Source organism: Elgaria multicarinata, chromosome 20 (genome assembly GCF_023053635.1).
Source record: "Elgaria multicarinata webbii isolate HBS135686 ecotype San Diego chromosome 20, rElgMul1.1.pri, whole genome shotgun sequence".
NCBI classification, from domain to species: domain Eukaryota; kingdom Metazoa; phylum Chordata; class Lepidosauria; order Squamata; family Anguidae; genus Elgaria; species Elgaria multicarinata.
In genome coordinates this window covers 2,310,069-2,321,268 of record NC_086190.1, presented here as the reverse complement: position 1 = coordinate 2,321,268, position 11,200 = coordinate 2,310,069, and the positions used below count along the sequence as shown (strand labels likewise).

At 50.2% G+C, this 11,200-nt stretch overlaps 1 protein-coding gene across 1 annotated transcript; it reads left to right on the top strand.

The window, feature by feature from the left end:
- Nucleotides 1–1,270: 1,270 nt before the first annotated feature.
- Nucleotides 1,271–10,265, top strand: ICMT (isoprenylcysteine carboxyl methyltransferase). Its single transcript, XM_063145093.1, has 5 exons — nucleotides 1,271–1,564; nucleotides 3,253–3,341; nucleotides 5,676–5,845; nucleotides 6,037–6,254; nucleotides 6,619–10,265. The coding sequence occupies exons 1-5, from the start codon at nucleotides 1,307–1,309 to the stop codon at nucleotides 6,799–6,801; spliced, it is 918 nt and encodes a 305-aa protein (XP_063001163.1). The 5' UTR covers nucleotides 1,271–1,306; the 3' UTR covers nucleotides 6,802–10,265.
- The last annotated feature ends 935 nt before the right edge of the window (nucleotides 10,266–11,200 follow it).

The window sequence follows — 11,200 nt, the reverse complement described above, 5'->3', positions numbered from 1 at the left end:
GTGTAGTGGAACTGCGGAAGACCACTGTATTTCGAGGTGCACCAGTTCTCTTGCCCATGTCTAGAGTGCCATTTGGACCTATTTATGGAGTAAGTAGCCTTCTCGTTAGTTTTCAGAGAATCACAGGTATTGCTTTTATTTTGTGGGATATGTGCATTTCACAGAAGTTTTTAAACCTTTTAAAATATTTACAAGACAGCCCGGCCCAGAGCAAAGGCTATATCCACACATCGTCAGGACCGCCCTGGGGTGTAGGGAGTGAGCGGTGGTTTTACACAACAGACCTGCAACATAGGCAACTGGGTCTCTGCAGGGAGGGCCTGTGGGTGGGGGAGTTACGACAACCCTGCAGTGCAGCCCAGAGGTGGGGTTGAGGCTTCCTGTGGTTCTAAACAAGCCTCGTGCCCTTTAGATTTGTTGGACTACAACTCCCATAAGCCCCACCCAGATATGTTGCACTGCAACCTCGATCATCCCCTGTGTAAACCGCTCAGAGACCCTTGGCGATGGGGTGGTATTCAAATGTAAATAATAATAATAAATAATAACTGTCTGGGGATGACGGGGATTGCAAGAAGCTTTTCCTTAATCTGCAGCCTTGAATCTCTGTTTTTGTTTCTTTTAAATTTTGTTTTAACTGTTTTATTCTGTTTTTATTTTCATTTTACCTTGTACACCGCTCCAAAATTTTTCAATGGGATAAATATTCTAAATAAATAAATCATTCTAAATAAATAAATAAATTCCCAATACATCAGGCGAGCACTCACTCGGCTGGGGAAGTTTTTGCTCATTTATTTATATTTACTTATTTTTATTTATTACATTTATATACCGCCCCATAGAGGAAGCTCTCTGGGCGGTTTACAAAAGTTTAAAACCGTGAACATTAAAAAGTATTACAGAATTTAAAACCATCAAAAACATAAAAGAGAGCTTCAGCTATGGGACGGTATATAAACGAAATAAATAAATAAATAAATGAAATAATGAAAGCAACAGTATAAAAACAACGGTATCAGCTAACAGCCCCGCCGTGTCCTGCACTGCAGGGCTGTCGTAGCAGCTCCCCTCCCGCCGCCCCGCTCCGGTCCCCCGCTCCGCGTCTTGGTTGGAGCCGGAAGCCGCCTCCACGTGGCCCCTCTCCGCTTTTCTTTTCTCCGGGGTTTGCGCAGAGTCTCGCGAGGCCTGGGCGCCGGGCGGGGCGCTCTATGGCCGCCGGGCCTGCTCTCGCGAGACTTGGAGGGCGGCTCTCGCGAGAGCAGGCGAGCCGGCCTGGCTGCCTGCCTGCGGCCTGCGCTCCGTCATGGCGGGCGCTGAGGGGAAGGCGGGCGGCGGCGGCGGCGGCGCGAGGGCCAGGCGCGGCCCCGAGGCGCGCACCAGCCTGACGGCCTTCGTGCTGGGCGGCTCCGTGGCCGCCGTGCCGCTGCTGCTCTCGGCGCCTCCGCCGGCGCTGCTGGCCGGGCCGGGCTTCCAGGGCCGCGCCGCGCTCGCCCTCCACGTCGCCGGCATCAACGCCGCCCTCCTGCTGGCCTGGGGGCGCTCGCCGGGGGGCATGTACCAGGTGAGGGGGGCTCCAGGGGGCGGGGCTCCCCGGGGCGGGGCCAGCTGGCGCCCCGCCTCCCTCGCCGAAGGGGCGGGGCTTCGCCGGGTGGGCGGGGCCGCTGCAGGGCCCTGCCCTGCCCTGCTCTGCCCCCACCTGTCGCCCCCCCCACCCAGAGATACAGCACTGCAGCTCTCACCAGCCCCGCCTGGCAGTGCTTGGGGATGATGGGTGTTGCAGTCCCAGCCCTCTGGAGGGGGGAAGGCAGGAGGTAAAGGTCTCCTTCAGTGTGGTTGCAGGCTCCCCAACTACAGTGACCACCATCCCCCAGCTGGAGGGTATGGGGCTCGTAGTCCAACTACAGTGACCACCGTCCCCCAGCTGGGGGTTATGGGCCTTGTAGACCAACTACAGTGACCACCATCCCCCAGCTGGGGGTTATGGGGCTCGTAGTCCAACTACAGTGACCACCGTCCCCCAGCTGGGGGTTATGGGGCTCGTAGTCCAACTACAGTGACCACCATCCCCCAGCTGGAGGGTATGGGGCTCGTAGTCCAACTACAGTGACCACCGTCCCCCAGCTGGGGGTTATGGGGCTCGTAGTCCAACTACAGTGACCACCGTCCCCCAGCTGGGGGTTATGGGGCTCGTAGTCCCAGGACACCTGGAAGGACCCAGATTTGGGCCTGCTGCTTCAGGCCCTGGGCGCGATGGTCTGATTTAGAGGGGAGAAGAGAGATTTGCAGGTGTTTGTTTGTTTATTTATTTATTTATTTATTACATTTCTATGCCGCCCAATAGCCGGAGCTCTCTGGGCGGTTCACAGAAATGTCCAGGTGTTGTGGACTTCAGTTCCCAGCAGCTCTTGCCAGCAGGGCCAGCGATCAGGACTGCTGGGAGCTGAAGTCCAGAAACACCTGGGAAGCGTGCCACGTGTGGGGCGTGGCCCGCCCTGGGCACCTTCTCCATGCTGGGCCGATGGGGAGGGCATTTGGGGAGCAAAACAGGTGCTGCTTCTCCTGCTGGGACTCATGCGTGACCCGTGGGGTGGAGACGTCCCTCTGAGCAAGCGCAGAGTGCTTTTCCCTTTGCCCGCCTTCACCGCTCAGAAGATTCGTGGCGTAACCCAACCCGATTCCCTCCAGATGTGTTGGACTGCAATTCCCATCATTCCCTGCCATCCTGGTCATTGGCTAACGAGCCCCTTGCCTCTTTCTTAGCTCACCTGGCAGCCAGTCAGAGGCTAGAGCCAACACTGCTAAGCTCCTGCTCTGTACCAAGCCAGGTCCCGCTCATAGAAATCATAGAAAAGTAGTGTTGGAAGGGGCCTGCAAGGCCATGGAGTCCAACCCCCTGCTCAAGGCAGGAATCCACCCTCAAAGCCCTATTATAGGGCTCAAAGGCCCTATCAATCAGCACCCTGCCTACCGCTTCCTTCTCAGCAATAAGCTCTAGAGCCCCGGTCAGATGATTGAGGGCAGCTGGCCTCCCACCCCAGCATCCTTCTTGCCTTTCGTTCTGGGTTGGCGCTCGGACTAGACCCCTTCCCAGCGAGGAGCTGCCCATTCGTGGCCCTTTCCACGGCGCGCTTATAGGGCGAGAGGCGCCTGCCAAACGCTGTTTGGGGGATTCCGCTTCGGTCCCAGTGGCTGGTGGGGAGGGATGCCTCTGGGCGGCCGAGCCCCTGACGGTGCTTCTTTGCCTCTCAGATCGCCATCCGGGCCTGCTTCTTGGGCTTTGCTTTCGGGTGTGGACTGCTGCTCAGCTTCGGACAATCTACGTGGAAGCATTTCGGCTGGTAAGAGTGCGGCACTTCTTAGTATAAGCTGCCAAATAATAATGACAATAAAAAGGGTGTGTGTGTGAGTTTTGGTGGACACGGTTTTCCCTTTGTTCCTGGACGCTGTTTATGACCTGGGGCCAACATGGGCTCTACACACACTTCCACCTCTTTGTACAGTAGTGACATAAACGTTTAAAAATAGGCCTAGCAGTTGGTTCTCTTGCTGGCCATCTCCTCCCCCGGGACTAGATTGGCTGAGCTTTATGCAGCATGATCTGATGCATGTTTATTTGGAAATAAGTCTTCTCTTGTTCAGGGAGATCCGCTTCCCCGGGTACTATGCTTAGCAGTGCAGCTTTGGTCCTGGGTGGCCACGTAGGATGCGCAGAAGGGCTCACTCCTGAGGTGTAGGTCTGAGGCACTCTGGGACAGACTGCGCGCCTAGCCTCTGGCTTGCTTTCTGACCCAGCCGGAGCCAAGTGCAAAAGACCCACGCTTTGAATTAAGGAACAAAGTGCCTCTGATCACATTCTCAGCCCGAGAGTTTGTTTTCAGTCTCAGAACTGAGCTCAGCGTTTTCTCGCGAAAACCCACACATGCTCTCCTCCAAGGTTTCTTCACTTCAGCAGCCTAATTTTATGTCTGCATATGGGGGTGGAGGAGGGGAGGTATTTTTTGTTGTTCCTACAGTTAAGCATTTGGGAGTCGGAAACCCTTGCGAAGCCGTGCTGGGATGATTCTGTAATCACCCTGAACTGCTGCTCTGAATGGTCTCTCTGCTTGTAGCGTTTGGACGTCATGAGTTGGATCTAGGATCTGCCATTCATGAATTTCAGGGCTCGCTCCATGGAAGGGCCCTGTTCCCGCTCTGCTGGCCCAGTTGCATGCACCTAAATTTGGATCCAGCCTTAAATGTTTCAACCTCCATGCAATGCTCAGAGATGGTGCATTCCTTTCCCATGGGGCGCCCCTCTTTCTACCGCCCTCCGACAAGTGTTACCTGCCATCTATGAAGTGGTCTCTAGTCACTGAAAGTGTCTGCCGGTCTTTAGGACGCCACAATCACCCAGAGATTTACCAGTGTTTCCTACTTGGCCTTTCATCTGCTTTGGTAATAGGCTTTTTTTAAAACAACAACAACAACAACCCTGCAAGGATCTAAGACTGAAGCTCCAGTGAGCAGGTAAAGGCATAATCCTCTGCATGTTTAGACAGAAAAAGTCCTACAGTTCCCAGCATTCCCCAGCCAGCATGCCTGGTTGGAACATGCAGGGGGGTGTAGGACTTTTTTCTGTCTAAACATGCAGAGGATTATGCCCTAAGTCTACTGCAAGAACACGGCATGTTGTAACTAGAAGGTTTGACCTAGGCCCTTTCTACACCTAAGTATTATCCCAGGAAAATGGAGGGGTTGTCCCTGCCTGATCCCAGGATCCCCTGTGTGTCATTTGGATGTACAGGGATGATCCCAGGAGCAGGTTCGTAGCTTGGGGGTTCTTTTACATCCATCATTGTCACTTGAGGCTCAGGTGACCTCAGTGGCACGGAGTGCCTTCTACAAACTCCGGTTGGTGGCCCAGCTACGCCCCTATCTGGACAGGGATAACCTGGCTTCAGTTGTCCATGCTCTGGTAACCTCCAAGTTAGATTACTGCAATGCACTCTACATAGGGCTGCCTTTGAAGACGGTTCAGAAGCTGCAGCTCGTGCAAAATGCAGCGGCCAGATTGATTTCGGGAACCAGAAGGTTCAACCATATAACACCTGCTCTGGTCCGCTTGCACTGGCTGCCTGTATGTTTCTGAGCCCAATTCAAGGTGCTGGTTTTGACCTATAAAACCTTATATGGCTTGGGACCACAATACCTGATGGAACGCCTCTCTCGACGTGAATATACCCGGTCACTACGTTCAACATCTAAGGTCCTCCTCCGGGTGCCTACTCCGAGAGAGGCTCGGAGTGTGGCAACGAGGGACAGGGCCTTTTTGGTGGTGGCCTCCAGACTATGGAACAATCTCCCTGACGAGGCTTGCCTGGCACCAACGCTGCTATCTTTCCGGCGCCAGGTTAAGACTTTCCTCGTTGCCCAGGCAAATGGTAGCACATCTTAATCATCCACATGTTTAGTTTTTTAAGGGTTTTTAATGCTTTATGTGTGTATGTTCTGTGTTTTAGAATTTTAAATTTCGTATACTTGTTTTTATCTTAAATGTAGAATTTCTGTAAACCGCCCAGATAGCCCTGGCTATGGGAGCAGTATTTAAGTGCAATAAATTAAATAAATAAATAAATCCCAGGACAAAAGGCAGGTGTAGAAACGGCCTCAGTTCTTGGTTCACCTCTTTGCAGGTATATGTGCTCCTTGTCTCTCTTCCATTATTCGGAATACTTGGTGACAGCCGTTAACAACCCGCGGAGCCTGTCCTTGGACTCCTTCCTGCTCAACCACAGTTTTGAATACAACATGGCTGCACTCTCTTCCTGGGTGGAGTTTACGGTGGAAAAATTCATTTTCCCAGGTCAGTAGCTCTCCTCGAAGTCTTTGCCCTCGAGGGAAAAAAAAGGAATATCCTGTCATTCTAACGGGGATGCCAGGAACGCATGCAGTGAGGCATGTGTGGAAGTGGCGTAGTTTCTCCCCGCAAAGTGGTCAGGAGTGTTAAAATGAAGCAAGGTGCGAGGCGTGCTTTAACCTACTCTCCATTTGTAGAGATGAAGCAGATCACTTGGCTGAGTTCCACAGGGCTGCTGATGGTGGTGTTTGGAGACTGCCTGAGGAAAGCAGCCATGCTCACCGCTGGCTCCAACTTCAACCACATCGTGCAGAATGAGAAGTCAGAGACGCACACCCTGGTGACGAGAGGAGTGTACGGGTGGTTCCGTCATCCGTCGTACGTGGGATGGTTTTACTGGAGTATTGGGACCCAGGTACTGTGGAATCTATGTCAGCATTTGTTAATATTGGGGCTCCTTTTGCCGGGGGGGGGAGGGGGAGGGGCTAATCTTAATTGCTATGAGATCCTGAGATAAAGGTGTGGTAGCTTATAACATAACGCACACAAACGCCATCTACCCAACTCTGCTGCAGAACCTCTTTTGGCTTCAGGGCCAAATTTCATTTTGGAGAGGTTTGCCAGGGACACATTCCAGCGGTGCTCAGGGCAAAAGGCAACAGAGCCCAAAATTCCAGCATATTTTAGCTTGAAGCCCTTTATGGCCGGCAATTGAGCCGTGGGAGAAGGCATTTCAGCCGCGTATTAATCAAGCCGTCTTCCTGCCCTGCTTCTTCCAGATATTACTGTGTAATCCAGTCTGCCTGGTGGGCTACACCCTGGCCTCCTGGCGTTTTTTTCGAGAGAGGGTCGAAGAAGAGGAGATGACGTTGATCCATTTCTTTGGGGAAGAGTACCTGGCATACAAGAAGAGGGTGCCCACGGGTCTGCCGTTCATCAGAGGGATTAAAGCGGAACTGTGAGGCCCTGGCACTGGCTTGAGCACAACAGGGGAGTCCGTGGCTCCGGGTGCCATCTGGGCCGGACTGCAGAGTCGTGGGCGTTACGGGCCGCGCTGGTACAGTAGCGGTCCGTTTTAATACTTAGCGGTGAAATCTGTGGAGGTTTGTGAAGGGCTAGGCAGAACTCCGTTTCTCCTTAGTTAAAAATAGAATCTCTCTCTTGATGCAAGAGGAGACCCGTGTTATGGAGGCTGCACTGAATTCTCAAATAAGGCTGATTTAAAATAATAGGGGGGGGGTCACTCTGCCTCTTGCAGGTCCGATGGGCTGGCATGGACCGCAACAGGTTTCGTCCAAAAACAAGCTTGCACTTTGAGTAACGACCCTCTGCCCACCCGCTCCTCGCAAAAGGGGGTGGTGGTGGATGGAAGCTCTCGGGCAAAACTTTCTTTTTTTAAAAAAAAACCAGACTTCCTGATCTTCTTTTTTGTCGTTCTCCAAAGGGCAAACGCAGCACAGGTTTAAGCTCTGGGCCTGATCCCATAAGTCCTTTGGGGGCGCAGCGTTCTCACAAGGCTAGACAGGGTAGCGGCGGGGTGGCAGCGACAAAGCCCTCTGTTTCTGTCTTAAAAATGCATGAACTTTTTTGACCTTCCCGAACGAATGCTGCTCGCCGTTGAGATCAGCAATGTAGGCACAGAAAATTCCCTTCAGCAGAAGAGAGGTTTTTCAGGAAACACTCAACCCTTTTTCTAAATGACGCAAAACCAGGCTTGTGCTACACCTCACGAACGAATGAAAAAAAGCAAGCTTTGTGTCTCAGTGCAATGTTGTCCTCCTATTATTATTATTTTTCCATTTCCACCTTGACGGTGTTTCCTTGCTTGAGAGGCCCTTGTCTGGCCAGGCCCCAATCTGGCCCTCGTCACCTCCTTCTTGTTCCACATTTTTTGAGAATGACTCTTCCTCTCCCCACACCCACATCTTTATTTTGTGCGTTTTAATTTTAGAGTTCAAAAAGTGTTTGTACAAAGTGCAAGAGGAGAAGAGTCTCTGACTTTGCACATTTTTGTAGTTGAGAATAACTGAGCTATTTTGGCAATATTTCGTTAGCAGGATCTACATGGCTGGGAGAGAGAGAGAGAGACACCCCCCTTTGAGATTCGATAGTGTAAACACTTGTATTCATGTTATACCAAAGAGAAGTTTACTGTTTTCTGACTCTAGTGCTCTAGTTACAATTAGAAAGGGAAATTAAGACACTTAGAAGTCACGGCCAAGGCTTGCAATAGCCGTTTTTGTAAAGTTGCACCTATTTGGAGACCAGTCACAATTTAGTACAAGTTAGCATGAAGACTGAGGACCGTATTAAAATGTAACCGTGTAAACACCGAGTGGGTTTAGGTTTTGTGAATTCAAAACGCTAAAATTCCAGAGTCAAGCCACTTTTATTTCTCTTTACTCTATGGAATTTCCCCCCTAATTAATTATTTGATCATGCGCTCTTGAATATCCATTAAAATGCTTCTTGGTGAAGAAAACGAGGCCATCTGAATGGGCTGAGTGTACTTTAAAAAAGAAAAGAAAGGAAAAAACAAAAAAACATTCCATACTATGAAAAGCTGGAATCTGCATCTTTCTATGTATTAGTTTGCATAATTTCTCCCATTTCCCATAATGCTACATTTTAAAAATATATTCTTTGCATAATTGATCCTGCGGAGGGGCGAGGGCTGGAACTTACGCAAGGAACTGAAGCTTTTGTCCCTGGTCTTTGTAGAGCTTATTCAGCAGATTATTCTGGACTTTGAGATTTCACCAGTCCCCACCCCGAGAGACAGATATTTTTGCAACCATAAGGACTAGAAACATGATTTAAAAACAAACAAAAACGTGAGGTTCCTAGGATGCAGAATTCTATGGCCAAGACCATATTTCATGGCATGCGTGCAGGCCAGACGGTAGACCCTGCCTTCTTTTTTTAAAAATACTTGCTTTTGTTGTGCGGTACATAAACACCAACTGGAAACCTGATCCTTTGGGGTTCCTGGCAAAGGACTCCTGATGCCTGGGAAATGGTGAACCAGTGTTTCCCCTCCCTCAGATCCGCCTCTGCTTACACAGTGGTCTCGGGCAAAGGGTTTCTACCGGGTAGCCTTCCAGAGAGGCTTCTTCTGGGCCAGGGCATTAGGGCTTTATCCTCTCCATTGCTCTCGGTTCTGGTTTTGTTTTGTTTGCATTTTGTTCTCTGTTTAGATGCCACCAAAGTTCTTTTGAAGAGGTTTCAATTTCCCTAAACCAAAAGAGTTTTGTGGCACCTTAAAGGCCGGCAACTGGTTGGCCCCTGTGCGAACAGAATGCTGGACTAGATGGACCCTTGGCCTGATCCAGCATCAGGGCTCTTCTAGTGTTTGTTTCCAACTGCAGCTGTAGGAGCTGGAAAACATCCTTGAAAAGTCACGTTCTCCCCATCGATTAAGTCTGCAGAAACGACAAGTTCAGACCTTGCACTTACTTAGGCTGGAGAGATCAAGACTTGCCATGACCTTAATTCTTTAATCCTCTGCAGGTCTAAGTTAACTTTAGCAGTATGGGTGGGTGGTGTAGTTGGAACGGCAGCTCATGACCTGGATCTTCTGGGCAAATCAGGGTTTTAGCAGCTCTGGTAAGCTGTGCTTGGCTTCTTGTGAACTGCAAGATAGGCTGTCTGGTCGGCCCTGTGTTTGGAGTGAGCTGAAGTTTCAGTGGGTTCGTACTTCAGCCTGAATGATGTCCCTGAAGTGGTGGAAAAACTTCCACTAAAACACACAGAGTTTGACCTATTGCAAGTAGGATGTATGAAATTACCTTGTCAATTCCATTGGTTCAACTAGCCACGCTTTGCCTACTTGATGGCTACCGGCTACCGGCTCTTCCAGGGTTTGGGGCAGAGAGAGGGATTTCCAAGTCCTGCTCTCTGGGAGCTTGTAATTTGGATCGAACCCAGGAAGGTCTGCATGCAAAGCTTCCACTCCCAATCAAAATCCACCCCTGTATCTGCAATGCTGCAAGTTATTCTGCAGTAGCAGCAGCTGCTTTGATCTCCAGAACCATCTCTAGATTTCAAAGGTAGAGTGACAGTTCCCCAGGATTAGCGCATGCAAATTAAATGAAAGGAAATATTTTTAAAAAAGGAGAAATTTATGCAAATCTAACCATTTAGTATAAGTTGTATGGGGTGTGGGATGCAGCTTTTCCTGGAGCGTAATTTGGATGCAGAATTCTAGTTTTAATTTTCTCAAAGCAGGACATACCTCCATGCCTGCCTGTCGCTAGCCACTTCCTGTTGCCTGGAGAACATCCAGAACTTCACCCTGCAAATTGTTGGGATGTTCTTCTTTGATACCTCGAAAGCTGAGAGGGAGGGTTACGAGACCAACTAAGTGGAAGACAGGTTCTGTTCTCTTTTATTTTCTAAAGAGTAATAAAAATATTTTCAATTCTTTTTTCTCTCTGGCAATACTTGGCAATACTTCCCCCCTCCTTTTGCAAATTTCCAGTAACTTGAGCCCATTATTCTGTGTCCTGCACTCTGGGATGATCGAGACGAGATCCTGGCCCTCTGTGTGACAACCTTTCAAGTCCTTGAAGAGTGCTGATGCGGATCACAGAATCGTAGAGTTGGAAGGGGCCTATAAGGCCATCGAGCCCAACCCCCTGCTCCAGGCAGGAATCCACCCTAAAGCATCCCTGACAGATGGTTGTCCAGCTGCTTCTTGAAGGCCTCTAGTGTGGGAGAGCCCACAGCCTCCCTAGGTCATTGGTTCCATTGCCGTACTCTTCTAACAGCCAGGAAAGTCCTAGTAGTTTTGGACGGCCCAACATTCCCGTCCGGAGAGGAGGATGCCTCCTGAGACCTTGTGTGTCCTTCCACTGTGTCTTCTCATAGTTGTCTTTGCAATCTGGGACCCACTTGAGGGGGGGGGGAACTGGGCCCTCCAGCCACCCCACATACCATGATCTTGAGCACATTCCTTTGCTTTTAAAAACGCACAACCTGTGAGGGGCTGCCGTTCACTTGCAGCTGGCAAGAGGGGAATTAAATATGGCATTTTAACATAACGTTGCAACGAAAGTCCTGGCTTTTGTGAACAGTCTCCCTTCGGGTGCAGGGAGGCTGTTTGTCTCTTGAAGAGGTGCGTTGTTCTCCCTCTCCAACTTCCTGCGGTATATAACCACACACTATAATATGCCATAATCGCCGTTTGAGTGCCCATGAAGATCGCAACAAAATTGATAAGCATAAAAAAGGAGGGAAAAAACCAGCCCCAAAATGCATCTAAGTGTGTGTTTCCTCGGCTTCCAATAGGAGGCGTATTTCCCCTCCTAAATTTACATTTGAAGCATGCTTGAACTTTCATAACTGAAAGGGTTTACTGTA